Here is a 22,182-nt window from a genome sequence, read left to right as displayed (position 1 = left end):
CTACACACCAGGTGGGGGCGCTAATGCTCTAAAACTTCAGTGCGTTAACACCTCGAGAATAAGGAGACTCACGATTGTCTCCTCGTGGCTTCCGTACATGTGTAATGTTTGTATCAGCTGACGTCTCTCGTTGGTCACGTGACAGCCAGCTAAAAGCTAACTTCACAGGGTTATATGGAGTGAATATGGATGCGAGCCGGTTTTCACCGAGACAGAGACACGGTGTCACCGGGCCACGATAACCTCTTCCCCGCCCCCCTCTGCGTACTCTTCATCTCCGTGACCTTTGCCCTTCTTTATTCCGACGTGGCTCGTGTTAACCTGTTAGCACGTTACCTGTTTAGCGTGTAGCCAGCGAAGCTAACTGACGCAGCGACTCGCAGCTGCACCGGCGAAAACACCGGCGGACACCGACGGAGGAGCGATGGCTTCGGTTCGGGTGGCGGTCCGGGTCAGACCCATGGACAGACGGTGAGTTGTGGACGATACATCGGTGTTGTTTTAAGCTAACAGACAGCTGTGTGTGTGTGTGTCTGTCTGTCATAAACACTGACCTTGTCAGTCCTCATGGAGACAAAAACCTAGTCCTAATGATGCAGAATCTAATTTCTGAGGACCTGGTTAAGTGTAGGACTAATTTTTGAAGTGTGGTTGATTTAGGTTAAAATTTACTGGTTATGGTTAGTGATAAGATTTAGTCTGTGTGTGTGTGTGTGTGTGTGTGTGTGTGTGTGTGTGTGTGTGTGTTGCTCTGTGTGTGTCTGTACACTCAAACACATGAAGACTTTGACCCCTGCTGATTATTACTGAATCATGTCAACATGCTGATGTGGTCCATGAAGGGATAGTTCAGGTTTTCATTTGGTTCTGACACAATGTTACACCTGGTTCTTTAGGTTCTGACACAGTGTTACACCTGGTTATTTAGGTTTTGACACAGTGTTACACCTGGTTATTTAGGTTCTGACACAGTGTTACACCTCGTTCTTTAGGTTCTGACACAGTGTTACACCTGGTTATTTAGGTTTTGCCACAGTGTTACACTTGGTTCTTTAGGTTCTGACACAGTGTTACACCTGGTTCTTTAGGTTTTGCCACAGTGTTACACTTGGTTCTTTAGGTTCTGACACAGTGTTACACCTGGTTCTTTAGGTTTTGACACAGTGTTACACCTGGTTATTTAGGTTCTGACACAGTGTTACACCTCGTTCTTTAGGTTCTGACACAGTGTTACACCTGGTTATTTAGGTTTTGCCACAGTGTTACACTTGGTTCTTTAGGTTCTGACACAGTGTTACACCTGGTTCTTTAGGTTTTGCCACAGTGTTACACTTGGTTCTTTAGGTTCTGACACAGTGTTACACCTGGTTATTTAGGTTTTGACACAGTGTTACACCTGGTTATTTAGGTTCTGACACAGTGTTACACCTCGTTCTTTAGGTTCTGACACAGTGTTACACCTGGTTATTTAGGTTTTGCCACAGTGTTACACTTGGTTCTTTAGGTTCTGACACAGTGTTACACCTGGTTCTTTAGGTTTTGCCACAGTGTTACACTTGGTTCTTTAGGTTCTGACACAGTGTTACACCTGGTTCTTTAGGTTTTGACACAGTGTTACACCTGGTTATTTAGGTTCTGACACAGTGTTACACCTCGTTCTTTAGGTTCTGACACAGTGTTACACCTGGTTATTTAGGTTTTGCCACAGTGTTACACTTGGTTCTTTAGGTTCTGACACAGTGTTACACCTGGTTCTTTAGGTTTTGCCACAGTGTTACACTTGGTTCTTTAGGTTCTGACACAGTGTTACACCTCGTTCTTTAGGTTCTGACACAGTGTTACACCTGGTTATTTAGGTTTTGCCACAGTGTTACACTTGGTTCTTTAGGTTCTGACACAGTGTTACACCTGGTTCTTTAGGTTTTGACACAGTGTTACACCTGGTTCTTTAGGTTTTGACACGGTGTTACACCTGAGTATTTAGGTTTTGACACAGTGTTACATCTGAGTATTTAGGTTTTGACACAGTGTAACATCTGAGTATTTAGGTTTTGACACAGTGTTACATCTGAGTATTTAGGTTTTGACACAGTGTTACACCTGGTTCTTTAGGTTTTGACACGGTGTTACACCTGGTTCTTTAGGTTTTGACACAGTGTTACACCTGAGTATTTAGGTTTTGACACAGTGTTACACCTGGTTCTTTAGGTTCTGACACAGTGCTACATCTGAGTCTTTAGGTTCTGACACAGTATTACACGTGGTTTATAAACTTCAGTTTCTGTCTAAAAGTGAGATAAAGACAAATATATCATAGACAGAGAGTTTATTACACAGATCTTTTGTTAAGTGCATAAAATCTGCTTTCCCTTGTGATGTCATGTTTTACTGAGAGTGAGCCTCTGTGTCTCAGGCTGTTTCAGCAGCAGGGGGCGCCCACAGCTCAGTCAGCTTTGAGTGTGTGTCAGTACCTGAATAAAAAACCCTGGACTACTTAATGGCAGAACATGTGTTGTACAGCTCTTTGTTTTTCATTAGAATAAAAAACCTCTGAGATGAAACTCGTAGGTTTATGAAAAAACTGTGAATAAAATAAATCTTATTTTTGTTCAAATGTTTTTCTCTTTTTCAGAGAAAAGGACTTGACGGCAAAATGCATCATCAAGATGGAAGGAACCAAAACCTCCATCACCAACCTGAAGGTTCTTCTACAAACCTGACTCGTCATGTTCTCTGCTCTGACTCGTCATGTTCTCTGCTCTGACTCGTCATGTTCTCTGCTCTGACTCGTCATGTTCTCCGCTCTCTGACTCGTCATGTTCTCTGCTCTGACTCGTCATGTTCTCCGCTCTCTGACTCGTCATGTTCTCTGCTCTGACTCGTCATGTTCTCTGCTCTGACTCGTCATGTTCTCTGCTCTGACTCGTCATGTTCTCTGTCCTGACTCGTCATGTTCTCCTCTCTCTGACTCGTCATGTTCTCTGCTCTGACTCGTCATGTTCTCTGCTCTGACTCTTAAAGATTCCTGATGGCATTGGAGGAGACTCGATGAGGGACCGAACTAAAACCTTTACCTATGACTTTTCCTACGACTCTTCAGACTCTCACAGCTCCAAGTTTGTCTCTCAGGAAAAGGTAAACGTTGTTTCTGTTTGTTCACTGTTTCTTTGGAGAACTTCAGACTAACGTTCATATTTGGTTGTGGTTGTGATTGTCAGGTTTTCAGAGATTTGGGCGTGGACGTGCTGAAGGCGGCGTTTGAGGGCTACAACGCTTGCGTATTCGCCTATGGTCAGACCGGCTCAGGGAAGTCTTACACCATGATGGGAAATCCAGTGAGTCCAGAGTCCACCTCTGTTTGCAATGAACTCTGCACAGACTGATAACTAATCAGTCTAATCACAGTCTGATCAATCAGTCTGATCAGTCTGATCAATCAGTCTGATCAGTCTGATCAATCAGTCAGATTACACTTGAGCTGACAGACTGCTTTTCTGTAGCGGTCCCTAAACTGTGGGAGGAGTTACCTGTGGAAATAAACGTCTTTATCTCACTGTCAGACAGACTTTTCCAACAGGAAACTGTAGTTGTAAACCACTCACGCTCCCACACCAAACCCCATAGAGAAAATCAGCGATTTTAACATCACAGCACGAAGGAGTTGTTGATCCACCGCTGCCTCCATCATTAAGTTCAAATGTCTGATTTTAGTCAATTCTGCATTTGAAATATTTCATTCAGATTGACCTCAGTGACACAAAGTGACCACACGAGGCAGCAGTAGACCAACAGCATGTGTGTCCCCACCACCTAAAATCCCTGATTTTCTCTATGAGGTTTGGTGTGGGAGAGTGAGTGGTATGAAAGTATATCATGATTAGATTTTTTCCTCAGATGACTGTTATGAAGCAGATGATTGGTTTGTGGGACATGTGTCGTCTCCACACTGTTGCTGCTGACTGACGCTTGCTCTCTTGACTTCTTGTTTCAGGGAGACGCAGGTTTGATCCCGAGAATCTGTGAGGGGCTGTTCAGCCGCATCTCTGACGCCACCCGATGGGATGTCGCGTCGTTTCGTACAGAAGTCAGGTGAGAGCAGAATAAACCCGTGTTTGAAAAGTGACAGAAGAGTGTGGACAGAGAGTGAGAGTCAGACGACGTAATGAGAGTGATGTGTGTTTGAAAACTGATCTGTGGCTTCAGTTACCTGGAGATCTACAACGAGAGGGTCAGAGACCTCCTGAGGAGGAAGTCCACTCAGACCTACAACCTGAGAGTCCGGGAGCATCCCAAGGATGGGCCGTATGTGGAAGGTACAAAGACCTTCACCTCAAATACACACTTTCTCTGATTATTCTTCTCTGTCCACACTCTCACACTCTGTCCACACTCTGTCCATACTCTCACACTCTGTCCATACTCTCACAGTGTCCACACTCTCACAGTGTCCACACTCTCACAGTGAGAATGTGTCCATGCTCTGTCCACACACCTACACAACCCTCCACACTCTGTCCACTCTGTCCACACTCTGTCCACACTCTGTCCACACTCTGTCCACACTCTATCTACACTCTGTCTACGCTCTCGCACTGTCCACACTCTCACACTGTCCACACTCTCACACTGTCCACACTCTAAATGAGTGAAATGAAGCCTGACCTTTCACCTCTCCCCCCGACCACAGATCTGTCCAAACACCTGGTGCAGAACTACAGTGATGTGGAGGAGCTGATGGAGGCCGGAAACCTGAACCGGACCACGGCCAGCACCGGCATGAACGACGTCAGCAGCCGCTCGCACGCCATCTTTACCGTCAACTTCACACAGGTCAGCAACCAAGGAGAAAATGTTTGTCATGTGGTGTCAGAGCCGGCCCTGGGCATAGGCAGTATAGGCAAATGCTAGGGGCGCCGTCATCCGCAGGGGGCGCCGAAAACGGAGGGAAAAAAAAAAAATATTATAAATACTACTTTTTTTAAAATGATAAATACTACTACTGTTCAGGTGTTATTTTACAGGTGTCTTTCCTGCTTGTATGTCAGTTAAAATGCTTTTAGTTGTCCATCCCCTTTGTAATAGGGTGGTTGTAAGCCTTTGGTTTTATGTGTCACAGTTTATGTTTGTTAAAGTTTACATAAGTGTTAAAGTGCGGTTAAAGTTTATTACTGTTAATATTTCATACCTTAGCTTTCCCATATCATTCATAGGCTATATATACATATATATTCATTTCACTGCACTTTATGGGTTTTTGCACTCTGGTTAGACTGAATTGCATTGCAATGACAATAAAGTTGAATGAATCTAATCACATTATTAGTCTATATTAGTCTCATGTATAGCACACCAAGCATCTGTTTTTTTAATTAAAATGTAACATGCAGTCGTCACATATACTTCTCTTCTCTCTTCAGATGCACTTTTAAAATATTTCATTACCAGCCCCAGTGACACAGCATCAGGTGCTCCTGTCCTTTTTAATTTTATCACTTGTTTCTTTCTTTAGTTTTTATTTGGTGTGATATTTTTTACTCAAAGAAATAAAATCTTGAATTCACACATGCAGTTTCTGCGTGATTGTATGAAAGTTACATTACATTACATTACACACAAGTTGATTGTGAAATTGACTGCTGCGATGCAAGGGGGCACCAGCTAAAATCTTGCCTAGGGCACCAAATTACTCAGGGCCGGCACTGTGTGGTGTAGACACATAAATGTCTAAACGATCTGAGTTTATGTTTGTGTGGATCAGGAGGATTCTAACAGATGGGAAACAGTAACAGGAAATGAACATCATGTCTCTCTCAGGCCAAGTTTGACGCACAGATGCCCAGTGAGACGGTCAGTAAGATCCACCTGGTGGACCTGGCAGGAAGTGAACGAGCCGACGCCACTGGAGCCACCGGAGTCCGATTGAAGGAAGGAGGAAACATCAATAAATCTCTGGTCACCCTGGGCAACGTCATCTCTGCTCTAGGTCAGGAAAACACTCCCTCTCCTCTGGTCTGTTTGGGGGTGGGGCCTGTGATGGCCCAGTTATCCATATACAGATAACTGTCACATAGACAGATAACTGTCACATATACTGATAACTGTCACATATACTGATAACTGTCACATATACTGATAACTGTCACATATACTAATAACTGTCACATATACAGATAACTGTCACATATACAGATAACTGTCACATAGACAGATAACTGTCACATATACTGATAACTGTCACATATATACTGATAACTGATACATATACTAATAACTGTCACATATACAGATAACTGTCACATATACAGATAACTGTCACATATACTGATAACTGTCACATATACTGATAACTGTCACATAGACAGATAACTGTCACATAGACAGATAACTGTCACATATATACTGATAACTGATACATATACTAATAACTGTCACATATACAGATAACTGTCACATATACTGATAACTGATACATATACTGATAACTGATACATATACTAATAACTGTTACATATACTGTTAACTGTCAAGTAGACAGATAACTGTCACATATACAGATAACTGTTACATATACTGATAACTGATATATATACTAATAACTGTTACATATACAGATAACTGTCACATATACTGATAACTGTTACATATACTGATAACTGTTACATATACTGATAACTGATACATATACTGATAACTGATACATATACTGATAACTGTTACATATACAGATAACTGTCACATATACAGATAACTGTTACATATACTGATAACTGATACATATACTAATAACTGTTACATATACTGATAACTGTCACATAGACAGAAAACTGTCACATATAGAGATAACTGTCACATATACTGATAACTGTCACATAGACAGATAACTGTCACATAGACTGATAACTGTCACATATACTGATAACTGATACATATACTAATAACTGTCACATAGACAGATAACTGTTACATATACTGATAACTGATACATATACTAATAACTGTCACATATATACTGATAACTGTCACATATACAGATAACTGTCACATATATACAGATAACTGTCACATACTGATAACTGTCACATATACAGATAATTGTTACATATACTGATAACTGATACATATACTAATAACTGTCACATATACTGATAACTGTCACATATACAGATAACTGTTAGATATACTGATAACTGATACATATACTAATAACTGATACATATACTGATAACTGTCACATAGACAGATAACTGTCACATATACAGATAACTGTCACATACTGATAACTGATACATCTACTAATAACTGTTACATATACAGATAACTGTCACATATACAGATAACTGTCACATATGTACTGATAACTGTCACATATGTACTGATAACTGTCACATATACAGATAACTGTCACATATACAGATAACTGTCACACATATACTGATAACTGTCACATATACAGATAACTGTTACATATGCAGATAACTGATTAGTGTTGCTTTTATGTATAACAGTTGAATTATTGTGTTCCTGTTAACCTTGTGTCTTTTATTGGATGTAATCGGATCTTTTAAAACTGAACTGATGCAGTTTATTCTTCATCATCATCATCTTCATCATCTAAAGAAGAAGAATGTGACACAGTAGAAGTTGTAACTGAGCTGATTTGTTTTATTCATATCTGTGAGCTTTGGCTCTTAGATTCCTCTTGAGTTGGGAGTAGATAATGTGGTACTTGTGTTTCCTGTTTGTCTCCAGCTGACATGACCCAGGACGGACTCAACACTAACCTGAAGAAGAAGTCTGTGTTTGTTCCGTACAGAGACTCTGTGCTGACGTGGCTGCTCAAAGACAGTCTGGGCGGGAACTCCAAGACCATCATGATCGCAAGTGAGAGAACGTTTCATCGCAGACATTTAAACCTTTTAAACTGCTTTGATCGTGATCATGTGTCGTTTGTGTTTTGTCACAGCCGTTTCTCCCGCTGACGTGAACTACGGAGAGACGCTGAGCACACTGCGCTACGCTAACCGAGCTAAAAACATCATCAACAAACCAACCATCAATGAGGACTCCAACGTCAGGCTCATCGGAGAACTGCGGGCGGAGATCGCCCGATTGAAAGCTCTGCTGATTCAGGGCAACCAGGTAAAGAGAGAGAGAGAGGGCACAGCCTGTCGCACCTCCTGAAGCCTGAAGGAGGCAGCACTGCAGAGTTATGAAGTACAACCACAGAGGCGCTAAATGCTAACAGATCTTGGAAATGCCTACAATGACCCCAGAGACGCAAAATACCACTCTTGTTCAGTGGCAGCAGAGATGCTAAATACTGCAGCAAAAATGCTACATATGACAACAGAGATGCTAAATACTGCAGCAAAAATGCTACATATGACAACAGAGATGCTAAATAGAACAGCAAAAATGCTACATATGACAGCAGAGATGCTAAATAGAACAGCAAAAATGCTACATATGACAGCAGAGATGCTAAATAGAACAGCAAAAATGCTACATATGACAACAGAGATGCTAAATAGAACAGCAAAAATGCTACATATGACAGCAGAGATGCTAAATAGAACAGCAAAAATGCTACATATGACAGCAGAGATGCTAAATAGAACAGCAAAAATGCTGCATATGACAACAGAGATGCTAAATAGAACAGCAAAAATGCTACATATGACAGCAGAGATGCTAAAAACAATCTAAGAGATGCTAAATAGAACAGCAGAAATTCTACATATGACAGCAGAGATGCTAAATAGAACAGCAAAAATGCTACATATGACAGCAAAAATGCTAAAAACAACCTTGGAGATGCAGTGTTTATTGAATGTGTCTGTGTTTGTGTCCAGATCGCACTCCTTGATTCGCCCACAGCTCTGAGCATGGAGGAGAAACTTCACCAGAATGAAGCCAGAGTGAGTTTAAACCCGAGAGTCGTACAACTGTGTGTTTATCAGAGGAGGTTAATGTTATTGATGATTAAGAGCCACGCCCACAGCTTTAAACCACATTCATCATGAGGTCATGTGACCTGTGTTTCTGTAGGTTCTGGAGCTGACCAAAGAGTGGACCAACAAGTGGAACGAAACCCAGAACATCCTGAAGGTGAGACTGCTCAGTGTAACCATAGCTACCGTGATGTTTGGATTCTGGATATTTTAGTGTGAATAAACGGAAAGTGAGACTTTTATTGCATTGACAGGAAGAGACTCTGGCTCTGAGGAAGGAGGGGATTGGTGTGGTGTTGGACTCTGAGCTTCCTCACCTGATCGGCATCGATGACGACCTCCTCAGCACCGGCATCATCCTGTACCACCTGAAGGTCTGACACACACACACACACACACACACACACACACACACACACACACACACACACACACACACACACACACACACATCCTGACACACTGACATGCTTTTTCTTCGTCCTCAGGAGGGACGGACGTATGTGGGCAGAGAGGACGCGTCCACAGAGCAGGACATCAGTAAGTGACTCCATGATTCTAAAACAGCTAGTTCAGTTCAGTATGGAATGGTAAAGTCCTGGGTCAGGTTTGCGTTTCGACTGAGAACTGTACCTGTACTTGGTAGGCGGGGTGTGGGCGCCAACGTCCGCATAGCGGCGTCACGGCGACGAACGTGAGGACCATGGAGGCTCTTTAATTCTGTTTGTCTCAAAAAGACAAAGTCAGTCTTCATGTGAGGACACAGGACAGACGTTTTTCTTTCGCCCAATCAGCTGACTGTTGTGGGCGGAGCTCCACCCTGACTGTACCATTTTACTCTGTTGGTTTGTCAAAGAATGGAACAGATGGGTTGTTAATGTAAACACAACTTAAAACATGACTTTATTATTGAAAACATATCGTGATTTATCTGACTTTGTTTCGCACTTTATTTCAAAGTAAGACCACTCTGACGACCTTTGATCTCAGTGATATGATGCTCTCTCATGTCAATCAGCCCTAAATCAAGGAGGTGACTTGTTTGTTCCTGCGTCGTCTGACCTTTATTTCTCTCTCAGTTCTGCATGGTCTCGATCTGGAAAGTGAACACTGCATGTTCCAGAACCAGAATGGAACAGTGACTCTGGTTCCACTCGGTGAGGCTCAGTGTTCAGTCAACGGAGTCCAAGTGATGGAGCCGATGCAGCTCAACCAAGGTAAGAGGCCTCAAAGCTGACTGAGCTGTGAGCGCCCCCTGGTGCTGAGAACCAGCCTTTGACACAGAAAACATGGCTGCCAGCAGAGACACAAGGACAAACTGATAATAGCCATGTTTAAGGGTAACCCTAACCCAGGAAAGTGAAGTTTGTAAACCACTCACTCTCCCACACCAAAGTCCAGAGAGAAAATCAATGCTTTTCAGGAGTTGTTGATCCACTGCTGCCTCCATCACTAAGTTCAAATGTCTTTTTTTGCCACTTCAGTGTATGAAATCCTTTGTTCAGATTGACCTCAGTGACACAAAGTAACCACACGAGGCAGCAGAGGACCAGCAGCGCCAGCTGAAATCACTGATTTTCTCTCTGGAGAGTGAGTGGTTCTTCTTCTTCTGACTCTACCTCATCTCCCTCTTGTCCTTTCTCTCCCCCACCTCTCCTATGTCCCCCATTTTTACTTTCACGCCAACCGGTCGAGGCAGATGCTACACATCTCTGAGCCTGGTTCTGTCAGAGATTTCTTCTTCTGTTAAAAGGGAGTTTTTTCTCTCCACTGATGCCCAGTGTTTGTTCATTGTGTGAACTATGATTTGGCGCAATACAAATAAAATTGAATTGAAATAAAGCTGCAGTATTTCTTTCCAGGTGCTGTGATTCTGCTCGGCAGGACCAACATGTTTCGCTTCAATCATCCAAAGGAGGCGGCGAAACTGCGGGAGAAACGAAAGGTTTGTTTGTGTTGAAGATGAAAATAAAGATGAAAAGTGAAAAGATGTGAAGTGTGAACTTTAAACCCTCCTCCTTCTCCCCTCAGAGTGGCCTGCTCTCCACCTTCAGTCTGTCTATGAGTGATCTGTCCAAGTCCTGTGAAAACCTGTCCACTGTGATGCTCTACAACCCAGGGTGAGTGACCACACACACAAACATAAGCTGCATGTGATGATCAGCTCCGCCCCTCTGCATCACCCCACCCCTCATGCCCCTCCCCCCGCCCCCACTGAGATCTTATTTGACAGCTTTCATTGGGAACCCTGTTGATAATGTTTTCTTTACTTTTTTACGAACAAATTATGACATAAATGTCAATCTGGCAGAAATAATTAAAACTCCATGTTCCTGAAGTTAAAGCTCCATGTTCCAGGGTTTAATCCTGAAACTAAAGCTCTATGTTCCTGGATTTAATCCTGAAACTAAATCTCCATGTTCCTGGGTTTAATCCTGAAGCTAAAGCTCCATGTTCCTGGTTTTAATCCTAAAGTTAAAGCTCCATGTTCCTGGGTTCAATCCTGAAGTTAAAGCTCCATGTTCCTGGGTTTAATCCTGAAATTAAAGCTTCATGTTCCTGGATTTAATCCTGAAACTAAAGCTTCATGTTCCTGGGTTTAGTCCTGAAGCTAAAGCTCCATGTTCCTGGATCTAATCCTAAAGTTAAAGCTCCATGTTCCTGGATTTAATCCTGAAACTAAAGCTCCATGTTCCTGGGTTTAATCCTGAAGCTAAAGCTCCATGTTCCTGGATTTAATCCTAAAGTTAAAGATCCATGTTCCTGGGTTTAATCCTGAAGTTAAAGCTCCATGTTCCTGGGTTTAATCCTGAAATTAAAGCTCCATGTTCCTGGATTTAATCCCGAAACTAAAGCTCCATGTTCCTGGGTTTAATCCTGAAACTAAAGCTCCATGTTCCTGGTTTTAATCCTGAAGTTAAAACTCCATGTTCCTGGGTTTAATCCTGAAATTAAAGATCAATGTTCCTGGGTTTAATCCTAAAGTTAAAGCTCCATGTTCCTGGGTTTAATCCTAAAGTTAAAGCTCCATGTTCCTGGGTTTAATCCTGAAGGTAAAGCTCCATGTTCCTGGGTTTAATCCTAAAGTTAAAGATCCATGTTCCTGGGTTTAATCCTGAAATTAAAACTCAGGGGCGTGTCCTCTTTCTTGGATTAGTTTGACTCCTCCCCCTGTTTAGTGTCCTGTTGTTAACTCTGTCCACCTTCATGTCCTGTTGACAGTCTCTTCACACAGAAAGGCCCCGTCTTCCTCAGGTAGACTCAGATGTCCACTTCCTGTCTCCACTTCCTGTCCTGTGTTTGACACAGACGTATGCTGACCTGTCAATCATCCTGAACCCTCATTGTGTGTTGTTGTTGTTGCACGTCGTCATCCCGCTGTGTTTGTGTGTGTTTAACGTGTCCTCACTGCTTTGGTTGCTTGTCTTCTTCTTCATGTGTTCTTTGTGGTTTGGGTTGCTGCCGTCTGTCACTCACTGGCTCGTCGTCGTCGTTGTTGTTGTTGTTGTTGTGGTGTTGATGTGCGAGGACAGAGCTGATGGAGACTTCTGTTTTTCCCAGGCTGGAGTTTGAGAGGCAGCAGCGAGAAGAGCTGGAGAAACTGGAGCTCAAAAGGTACAAGAGTGTTTTCTTCTGTTCTGAAGGAACTTTAATGTCTGCCAGATGTTCTTCTTCTCTCCAAATCTACTTTTATGTAGGTTTCAGTTGTAGCGCCCCCTGGCATTCTAATTCATCTTGTTGGAACTACTGGTGTCTTTGAACATGTTAGATTGACAAATGTAAGGTAACAAATGTTTACAGGGAGCTTATAAACATCAACACACAGGTGGAGAGAGATGATCCTGTACATCTGTATGTGACTCCTGTCATGTTGTATGTTGCTGCTGTAGGAGGCTCATCAAGGAGATGGAGGCGAAGCAGCAGAGTGAGAAGGCAGAGCTAGAGCGCCTGCAGCAGGAGGTGGAGAGCCAGCGCAAAGAGTCTGAGGAGGTGCATCAGAGAATTCTGTGTCAGGAGGAGAGCCTGCGCCGCCGCAGCCAGGACATCGAGAGCCGCCTGAGAGACTTTCTGGTTGAGAAGATGCGGTTTGAGGAGGAGAGACGCTCTGAGGTCCAGGGGGAGGAGCTACAGTGGCGGGGGAACCAGCAGCTGGTGGGTGAAGCGGAAGAGGAGCAGCGTTTGCAGCAGGAGGCTGCGGAGCAGACTGAAATATACCGTGAACTGAAAAGGCTGAAGAGGGAGCGCGAGGAGCAGAAGGTTCGTCTGGAGGCTGAGCGACGGCGCCTGGAGAAAGAGGAGCGCGAGCAGCTGAGTCTGGTGGGGAGGCTGGAGGAGCAGCTGAGGGACAAACAAGAGGCCGCCACCACGCTGTTGACCCGTGACGACTCCCACCGCCTGGAGGAGGAGCGCCAGGCGCTGGCTGAGATCAGGGGAGTCCTCCTTCGTGCCAAAGAGGCCGGTGAACGGCCCGATGTGGAGGACACCAGCGAGGAGGCCGGATCTGCCCAGGCTCGATACACAGAGTTCAAGGCGGCTCAGGTGAAGGAGCTGGGCCTGCTGGAGGAGGGGCTTCAGCAGCAGAGGGAGCGCCTGGAGAAGGAGGTCACCGCTGAGAGAAACACCGTGCTGCTCCTCACCCAAGGCCTCAAAGAAAGACAGCAGCTTCTGAAAGAGATGCAGGAGAAGAGGGCGCAGGACACCACAGTCATCTGCCAGGAGGAGCAGCTGGTGAAGCAGGCGGAGCTCAGGCTGCGCTTTAAGGAGCGGCAGCTCGCCAACCTCTGTGACCGCCTCCTCCCAGCGCTTGCAGAGGAGAAGCAGCGAGCCTCAGAGGTGCTGGAGCGCGGCAGCGGGAACTGCCCCGCTCAGCCTGAACTGGACAACACGCTGTACCAGGTGGAGAAGGAGCTGGAGGACAAGGAGGAGAAACTGAAGCTCCACCTGCAGAGGGCGCAGCAGCTGCTGCAGCTGCAGGAGACGTACGAGTTCACGGCCAACGTGGCACGACAGGAGGAGAAGGTGAGGAGGAAGGAGAAGGAGATCCTCGAGTCTAAGGAGAAGCAGCAGAGGGAGGCGATGGAGGAGGCAGTGGCTCGGCTCGAGAGGAGGCACTCGGCCCTGCGCCGCTGCGTCTCCATGGAGCCCCACATCGAGGAGCAGAGGAACCTGAGGAGGGCGGAGCTTGATCAGCAGAGGTCAGAGCTCCAAAATAAAACGTTGAAAAACAAACTCGAAAAATATAAGGACACAAATAAACTTGGTGTCTTTGTTTGTTTTCAGGGTGGAGCAGGAAATCCAGAGGCTGAGGCAGAGGATTAATGAAGGAGAAGAAAACAACAAGAATCACAGCGTGAATAACGAAGAAAGGAGTCTGAGCACGCTGCTGCCGCTGTCCGACGACAGGTACTACATCCTGCTCGTCAAAATAAAAGACAACACAACCCCACAGTTTTCAAAATAAAGACTCAGTGATTTTGACGTTGATGACTCAGTGATTTTGACATTGTTATGATGACTCAGTAATTTTGACATTGTTATGATGACTCAGTGATTTTTGTTATGATGACTCAGTGATTTTGACGTTGTTATGACTCGGTAATTTTGACATTGTTATGATGACTCAGTAATTTTGCCATTGTTATGATGACTCAGTGATTTTGCCATTGTTATGACTCAGTAATTTTGACATTGTTATGATGACTCAGTGATTTTGACATTGTTATGATGACTCAGTGATTTTTGTTACGATGACTCAGTGATTTTTGTTATGATGACTCAGTGATTTTGACATTGTTATGATGACTCAGTGATTTTTGTTATGATGACTCAGTGATTTTGACATTGTTATGATGACTCAGTAATTTTGACATTGTTATGATGACTGAGTGATTTTTGTTATGATGACACAGTGATTTTGACATTGTTATGATGACTCAGTGATTTTAACGTTATTTCCTTTGTTTCCAGGATAAACGCATACATCGAGGAGGAAGTGCAGCGACGCTTACGTCAGATGAATCTCCTGAAAGCGAGCAGCAGCAGCAGCAGCGTCGTGGATCTGTGCGGGTCCTGTGACTCTCTCAGGGTGAGAAATGATGTTTGACTTGTGTTTCACCCTCTCATTAAAGGTATAGTCCAGGTTGTTTCTGAAGTGTGGTTGAATGAGGTAAGCGTTGCTTTGAGCGCCCCCTGCGTCTCACTCAGTGAAAACACTGCTGAAAAACCATGATGTCTGTGCCACATGTTAACGACAGACTTTTGTAAACCACTCACTCTCCCACACCAAAGTCAAGAGAGAAAATCAGTGATTTTAGCTGGCGGGGACGCAGTGGATGCAATGGATCAATTCAGTTTTTTCAGCCATGTTTTTCATGTTAGTGAGCCTCAGTGTCAGCCTGGTTGTCAGCAGCAGGGGGCACTCACAGCTCGTGTGTGTGTGTGTGTGTGTGTGTGTGTAGAACTGATATTCAGCTCTTTACCTGCTGCAGGAGGACGAGGAGGAAGTTAGCGCCTGTAGCTCTGTTAGAGTAACAGACGAGGTAAGACCAGGACCAGGACTCTCTCTCTCTCCTGCCGGTTATTGATCCTCTAAAATCTATCAATCACTTTGCTTTGTTCTTACACTTGTAGTATTTATTGATCCTGGTTTCCTGTCATTGGCTCCTCCCCTCATCATTGTTTTTAAACATCAACATTTTATTTCATATTTCCTGACACTGACATCGTTGTCTTCTCAGGACGAAGAGAAGCTGCACGACATGAATCCAAGGAGACACAAATACGAGGTGGGATTGACTTATGTATTTGGGATTATTTCTAATTCAACAATCAATCATTTATTGTTTTACAGTTTTCGGTATCTTCTGTTTGTTTTTGCTCAAAATCGGAGTAAAGATGACGTGAAGGCGATGACTCAGAATACTTTGTATGTTTAGACTTTTATTTTGATGGTCAGCTCACGAGACAAAACCACTGCATGACATGTCCAGTGTGTAAGAATCAGTGACATCTAGTGGTAAGAGTGCAGTGTGTTAGGAAACTACTGTGTCGCTGCTCTTTGTTTCCATGTGAAGCAAAATGGCAGCTTCTGTTAGCTAAAGTTTTTATTTGATTGGTATGATGTATTTATATTTCTGTCACACACTGCACCTTTAAACTATCACACACTGCACCTTTAAACTGTCACACACTGCACCTTTAAACTGTCACACACTGCACCTTTAAACTATCACACACTGCTCACAGGGGAATCAAACATGGGGAAGAAATGTTTTATTTTCAGTAAAATCAAGTGTGTGAAGTGTGAAAGTGAAACATGCTGTGAGTGCCACCTGCTGCTGAGAACCTGACGGTCAGCAAGGTCGGGGTTAAAAGCAAGAAAAAAGCAGATTTTATTCACTTCAACAAAATACTCAGTTAATAAAATCTATGTCACTTGATCACGTCTTTTTCTCTTTGGTAAAGCACTCACTCTCCCACACCAAAGTCCAGTCCAGTCATTGAGCGAGTGACGCAGATTTTTGTCGTGTATGAACGTAACAAAAGAAACTTTAATAAACATTTGTTTGATTACATTTGTTCTTCAGACTTCAAACGTCTCACTCTTTGTTCACTTTAGCTGTGTTTTCACCAGTGGAATGGTTCAGTCTGGTTTAGTTTAGTTCAGTCTGGTTTGGTTTATATCAGTCTGGTTCAGTCTGGTTTGGTTTATATCAGTCTGGTTCAGTCTGGTTTGGTTTATATCAGTCTGGTTCAGTTTAGTTCAGTTTGGTTTGGTTCAGTCTGGTTTAGTTTAGTTCAGTCTGGTTTGGTTTATATCAGTCTGGTTCAGTTTAGTTCAGTCTGGTTTGGTTTAGTTCAGTCTGGTTCAGTTTAGTTCAGTCTGGTTTGGTTTAGTTCAGTCTGGTTCAGTTTAGTTCAGTCTGGTTCAGTCTGGTTTGGTTTAGTTCAGTCTGGTTTGGTTTGGTTCAGTCTGGTTTGGTTTAGTTCAGTCTGGTCTGGTTTAGTTCAGTCTGGTTCAGTTTAGTTCAGTCTGGTTTGGTTTTAGTTCAGTCTGGTTCAGTTTAGTTCAGTCTGGTTTGTTTTATATCAGTCTGGTTTGGTTTGGTTCAGTCTGGTCTGGTTCAGTTTAGTTCAGTCTGGTTCGGTTTTAGTTCAGTCTGGTTCAGTTTAGTTCAGTCTGGTTTGTTTTATATCAGTCTGGTTTGGTTTGGTTCAGTCTGGTTTGTTTTATATCAGTCTGGTTTGGTTTGGTTCAGTTTAGTTCAGTTTAGTTCAGTCTGGTTCAGTTTAGTTCAGTCTGGTTCAGTTTAGTTCAGTCTGGTTCAGTCTGGTTTGGTTTCCGTACATCGCTCTCTGTTTGATTTGCATGTCTAACCTGATCACATGGTTGATTTTGAATCACTCAAACACACCTGTGCACCTGGTGATGCAGGACCTCTGATTGTCATTGGTGAATTCTGGACTAATTCAGTCTTCACATCGTTATTTACAATGTAGTCACAGACACACACCCTCCCCTTGTGCACACAGAGAGCGAGAACACCGGAGCCTCACTTCCTGACCTCACAGGAAGTGAACTCTCCTACTAAGTTGAAGACAAACTCGGCAGAAGACTCTGAGAACCTGCTGCTAACGCTGCTCCCAGAAGAAAACCTCTTGTCTAGAGATGAAGCCTCGGTTAGAAAAGAGGTGTCTCACAGAGAATTGAGCAACGTCGCGTGGTTGCAGGGAGGAGACGACCGTCGTCTAGGAGAAGACGTTGACAGATCTGTCAATGAACCTGATGATTCTGCAAACACAGAGGACAGAAGCTCAGGACAGAATATCACTGAAAGTGAAGAATATGATGACGTAGATGGATCTCTAAACCAAACATTTGACCTGGGGACAAAAGAGGACACACAACTTGTCAGTTGTCTCTCTTTAGAGACACAGGACTCTGTTGGTGGTTGCATCACTGCTAAAGAAACAAAACCAGAGTCCCAGAGCAAGCACAAGAACGTGGCCACAAACAGGAGCTACCATTTGGGATATTTAGTTGGAAAACTGTCCGACTTGTACAAAGACGCAGGAAAAAAGCTGCAGGACACGCGGGATCTAATCCAAAGAGGCGGAGTGAGCGAAATGAAGGATGCACTCTCTCATTACGTGTCCATGGTGTCAAAAGAACTACCACTGCTTCACCACATGCAGCTGAAGATCCCATCAAAAGGTCTGAGTGAATGCATCCTCAGTCCGCCTCAGAAAAGTTGCAGGTCTGTGACCGTAGGCATCACTGCATGGCCTGAAGGATCGCTTTTCTTGTCCAAAAACACAAGTCCTCAGGTCTTTCATCAGAGGCTGGTGGAGCTGCCACCACCTCTGTCCCAGCTGCAGAACAGTTCACCCTCTGAGATGATGGACAAGTTGGAATCTCTGTCTCCACAAATCCAAGTTAGAAAGTGCCTGAGCGTCTTCTGGATGAAAGTGGCAAACAATCAGCAGCCCATTCCAAAACCAGGCTGCTTGCTTGTATCGAGAAAGGACATAACCGTGGTGTCAGCTGGAAGTGATTCTGCGAACGCTTTGGTCCTTTTTCATCACCTTAATCTGAGTGAAATCACCAAGATGGAGGTTAGTTTGGCAGGACAGCACGTGCGTCTGCTCGGCTGCTCTGAAGACGCAGTCTTGGCCGTCTTCACCCACAGCAAAGATCTCACGCAGGAGTTCTGTAAGGTCGTCCTGGACGCTGTTGCTCCTGGAAGATTCCATGAAGGTCCTGAAAATCACCCGTTGCTCTCTGACGACCTCATGGTCCTCTCTCTGAACTGGAAATCTGGTGTTCCTGACCTCGTCCTGGGCTGCGGCCTTCGCGTCACCTCCAGATTCAAACGGGTCCTTGCAGACTTGCTCTACATCGTCCATGGGAACATGGATGACCGCAGCAGGCCGTCGCTGGCCAACGTTTGTCCTCTGCTCTACACGAGTGTCAAGGTCATGAACCCGAGCTGGCCGCAGCAGGACGCCATCTCTCAGTTCCTCCTGACCGACACTCACGTAACTCTTCTTTGTGAGGACAGCGTCTTCCGCCCGGTGCCACGAGGCTCCACTCTGGTTCCGGTCCAACCTCAGTTTCACAGACTCGAAGTCCGCAAGCGGTCAGACGTCAGAACTCTGATTGTTAAGCAGAAAGACGGCTGTGTGGTCGTAGAACTCGTGTTTTCAACTCTCAGCCCGCAAGAGCAGGAGGCGGAGTGTGGACCGAGCCCGGCAGACGACGCCCTTACCTCTGACAGCAGGGGGCAGTGCAGATCCTGGAGGTTGTGCTTTGGTTGCACGTCAGATGCTGTGATGCTGATGGATCACCTGTGCACCTGAGTGACATCATCATCATCATCCTGGTTATTTTACAGTTTCACGGATTTAATCTGAAGTTTCATAAACAGTGCCAGAAAAAAAAATGTAATGTTGATTGAATTTCAACAGATTTTTATGACGATGTCATCAAAACGTTTATTTCTTCAGTTTGTTTTTAATTTTTAGAACAAAGTCAAATATAGTGAATGAGTGAATGTTTTCTGTATCAATTTTTTTTATGTATAGTGTGTGTCTGTTTGTAACTGTGTATTTTACTATAAAGTGACCTTGAGTGACAGAAATTATTAATATTAAAAATGATTATTATACCTGCAGTGAATGAGTGAAGGTTTTCTGTACAACTGCAGTGAATGAGTGAGAGTTTTCTGTACAACTGCAGTGAATGAGTGAAGGTTTTCCGTACAACTGCAGTGAATGAGTGAAGGTTTTTTGTAGAACTGCAGTGAATGAGTGAAGGTTTTTGTACAACTGCAGTGAATGAGTGAAAGTTTTCTGTAATTCTAAAGTTGTCTGTTTTAGTTTATTCATGATTTTTGGATCATATTGATATTGAGGGAAATGCTCATGTGATCATCAATAATAAAATCATGTTTAAAATAAAACAGATTTTTTTAAATCTTGTCTCACTTTGTCTCACAAACATTTGCTCTTCACCTCTTTTTCTCTTCCTGTTTTTGTTTGTCTCGTCCTCTGCAGCACTTGGTCTCTCGTTCTCTTGGGACAAGTGTCCACAGTGTCCAGGAGCCTGTTAAAATTAGCATTCCTCGTTATGTCCTCCGTGGACAGGGGAAGGACGAGCACTTTGAGTTTGAGGTGAAGGTGAGTTTGTGTGGCGGTGGGCGGAGTCACAGTGGTCACCTGTACAGGTGACGGCTCATTCACTCACTCGCACTCATTCAATCGCACACATCCATTCACTGACACACTAACCCATTCACTTATCCACTCACTCAATCACTCATCCATTAACACACACACACTCACTCACACTCACCCATTTACTCACTCATTCACTTATATTCACTCACTCACACCCATTCATTCACTCACACACTCAACTCAAACATTCTAACACGAGCAATGTTTAAATGTTAGTATGTAATGCTAACAATAGCGACCCAGTGCTAATGTGTTGACATGTCTCAGATGTCCATGTTGCTAATGTGTTGAAATGTCTCAGATATACGTGTTGCTAATATGTCTCAGATATACGTGTTGCTAACGTGTCTCAGATGTCCGTGTTGCTAACTTGTGTCAAATGTCCATGTCGCTAACATGTCATATCTGTGTTGCTAATGTGTTGACGTGTCTCAGATGTCTGTGTTGCTAACATGTCTCAGGTGTCCGTGTCGCTAACGTGTTGCTAACATGTCTCCGATGTCCATGTCGCTAACATGTCTCAGATGTCCGTGTTGCTTGCGTGTTGTCAACACATCTCAGATGTCCATGTTGCTAACGTGTCTCAGATGTCTGTGTTGCTAACAGGTTGATAACGTGTCTCAGATATCCGTGTTGCTAACATGTTGCTAACGTGTCTCAGATGTCCGTGTTGCTAACATTTTGCTAACGTGTCTCAGATGTCTGTGTTGGACGATACATGGACCGTGTTTCGACGCTACAGTCGCTTCAGAGAAATGCATCGCAGCCTGAAAGTCAAATATCCACAGGTGAGTCCACAGGTGAACGTCCTGCAGGTCAAAGGTCACAGGTGAGTTCACAGGTGAACGTCCTGCAGGTTAAAGGTCACAGGTGGCACTAACCTTGGTGTCGTTTCAGCTGCAGGCGCTCGAGTTCCCGCCAAAGAAGTTGTTTGGAAACCGTGACGAGCGAATGGTCGCCGAGCGCCGCGCTCACCTGGAGGCAGGACATTTCAAACTCTACTCACACAGGTGTAAGACGTGTGGAAGGGGCCAGGTCACATGATCTCTGTTTGCTTGTTTTTTCCAGCGTTACCTGAGGAACTTGTTCCGGGTGATGATGTCATCGTCCGGCTCGCCGCTCACACACCACACAGATGACGGGCGGCTGCTGTCCAAACACGACGTCTGCGACTTCTCCCCGTTCTTTAAGAAAGGCGTGTTTGAGTCCAGCAGCCACGGCACCGGCTGAAGACCACAGCGCCGCTCAGCTGTGGCAGCCGCTACTGCACCACACCACCATGACTCTGTTTAAAGAGTCACTGAATGTTCAGCTGCTTCATCCACGGGATCAAAACCACCGGATTAAACCACTGGATTATGATATGGACAGATGATCCCAGTTTTCCTTTTTTAGTTTAGAAATGAAAGGATCAGCTGATTTGTCCTGGTTACTATGACGACCACGGAGCTCACTGTAAATATTCACTTTTCTATTTGCTTATTTGTGAATGTGTTAAAATAAAGAGTGGAGAGGAGCGATTAATTTGTATCAGTTATTGATCAGAGACTCAATATTCAATATTCTTTTATTTTCATATTTATAATAACTACATTCATCCAAGTTAGCTGAATCGTAAACCACTTAAACAATAATCAATATTATAAATGATCAAATATAACGTGTTTTTTCAGAGACACAAATGTTTGTTCTGTTTTTATAGATTTTAAAAGCTTTTAACTCTTTAGCCTGTGTTTAACTTTTATTATTATAATAATATCACCTATTTAAATCGGGCCACATGGGGGTGTAGTGGTTAGCACTCTCGCCTTGCAGCGAAAAAACCAGGGTTTAGAAAGTGTGTGTATATATATATATATATATATATATATATATATATATATATATATATATATATATATATATATATATATATGTATATATGTGTATATATACATATATTAATGTATATGTGTGTATGTATATATATGTGTGTATGTGTGTGTATATATAT

The 22,182-nt window shown here is 43.7% G+C and overlaps 1 protein-coding gene across 4 annotated transcripts; it reads left to right on the top strand.

The window, feature by feature from the left end:
* Positions 1-104: 104 nt before the first annotated feature.
* Positions 105-21,709, top strand: kif16ba (kinesin family member 16Ba). 4 transcript variants are annotated; one of them, XM_058640238.1, is made up of 26 exons: positions 106-471; positions 2,633-2,702; positions 3,022-3,135; positions 3,219-3,335; positions 3,992-4,089; positions 4,204-4,313; positions 4,688-4,830; positions 5,815-5,983; positions 7,750-7,881; positions 7,964-8,139; positions 8,853-8,918; positions 9,049-9,108; positions 9,206-9,325; positions 9,440-9,491; positions 10,031-10,168; positions 10,814-10,896; positions 10,983-11,071; positions 12,513-12,566; positions 12,842-14,146; positions 14,232-14,354; positions 14,919-15,036; positions 15,689-15,736; positions 20,007-20,129; positions 20,888-20,977; positions 21,087-21,170; positions 21,258-21,709. In XM_058640238.1, the coding sequence occupies exons 1-26, from the start codon at positions 425-427 to the stop codon at positions 21,417-21,419; spliced, it is 3,891 nt and encodes a 1,296-aa protein (XP_058496221.1). In that variant the 5' UTR covers positions 106-424; the 3' UTR covers positions 21,420-21,709. The 4 variants fall into 4 exon arrangements, with proteins under 4 accessions (XP_058496217.1, XP_058496220.1, XP_058496222.1 ...); XM_058640234.1 differs by lacking the exons at positions 20,007-20,129; positions 20,888-20,977; positions 21,087-21,170; positions 21,258-21,709 and adding exons at positions 12,174-12,206; positions 15,440-15,490; positions 17,484-19,926 and having other exon boundaries at positions 105-471; XM_058640237.1 differs by lacking the exons at positions 20,007-20,129; positions 20,888-20,977; positions 21,087-21,170; positions 21,258-21,709 and adding exons at positions 15,440-15,490; positions 17,484-19,926 and having other exon boundaries at positions 105-471.
* The last annotated feature ends 473 nt before the right edge of the window (positions 21,710-22,182 follow it).

This window comes from Solea solea, chromosome 10 (genome assembly GCF_958295425.1).
Source record: "Solea solea chromosome 10, fSolSol10.1, whole genome shotgun sequence".
NCBI classification, from domain to species: Eukaryota; Metazoa; Chordata; class Actinopteri; order Pleuronectiformes; family Soleidae; genus Solea; species Solea solea.
This window is presented reverse-complemented; position numbering and strand designations above follow the sequence as displayed.

Bases quoted from the DNA above. Each gene is read 5' to 3' on its own strand.
- kif16ba (XM_058640234.1), top strand. From the start codon at position 425: ATGGCTTCGGTTCGGGTGGCGGTCCGGGTCAGACCCATGGACAGACG. The intron at 2,703-3,021 runs GTTCTTCTACAA...TGACTCTTAAAG, and splicing joins CCTCCATCACCAACCTGAAG to ATTCCTGATGGCATTGGAGG. The intron at 9,326-9,439 runs GTCTGACACACA...CTTCGTCCTCAG, and splicing joins TCATCCTGTACCACCTGAAG to GAGGGACGGACGTATGTGGG.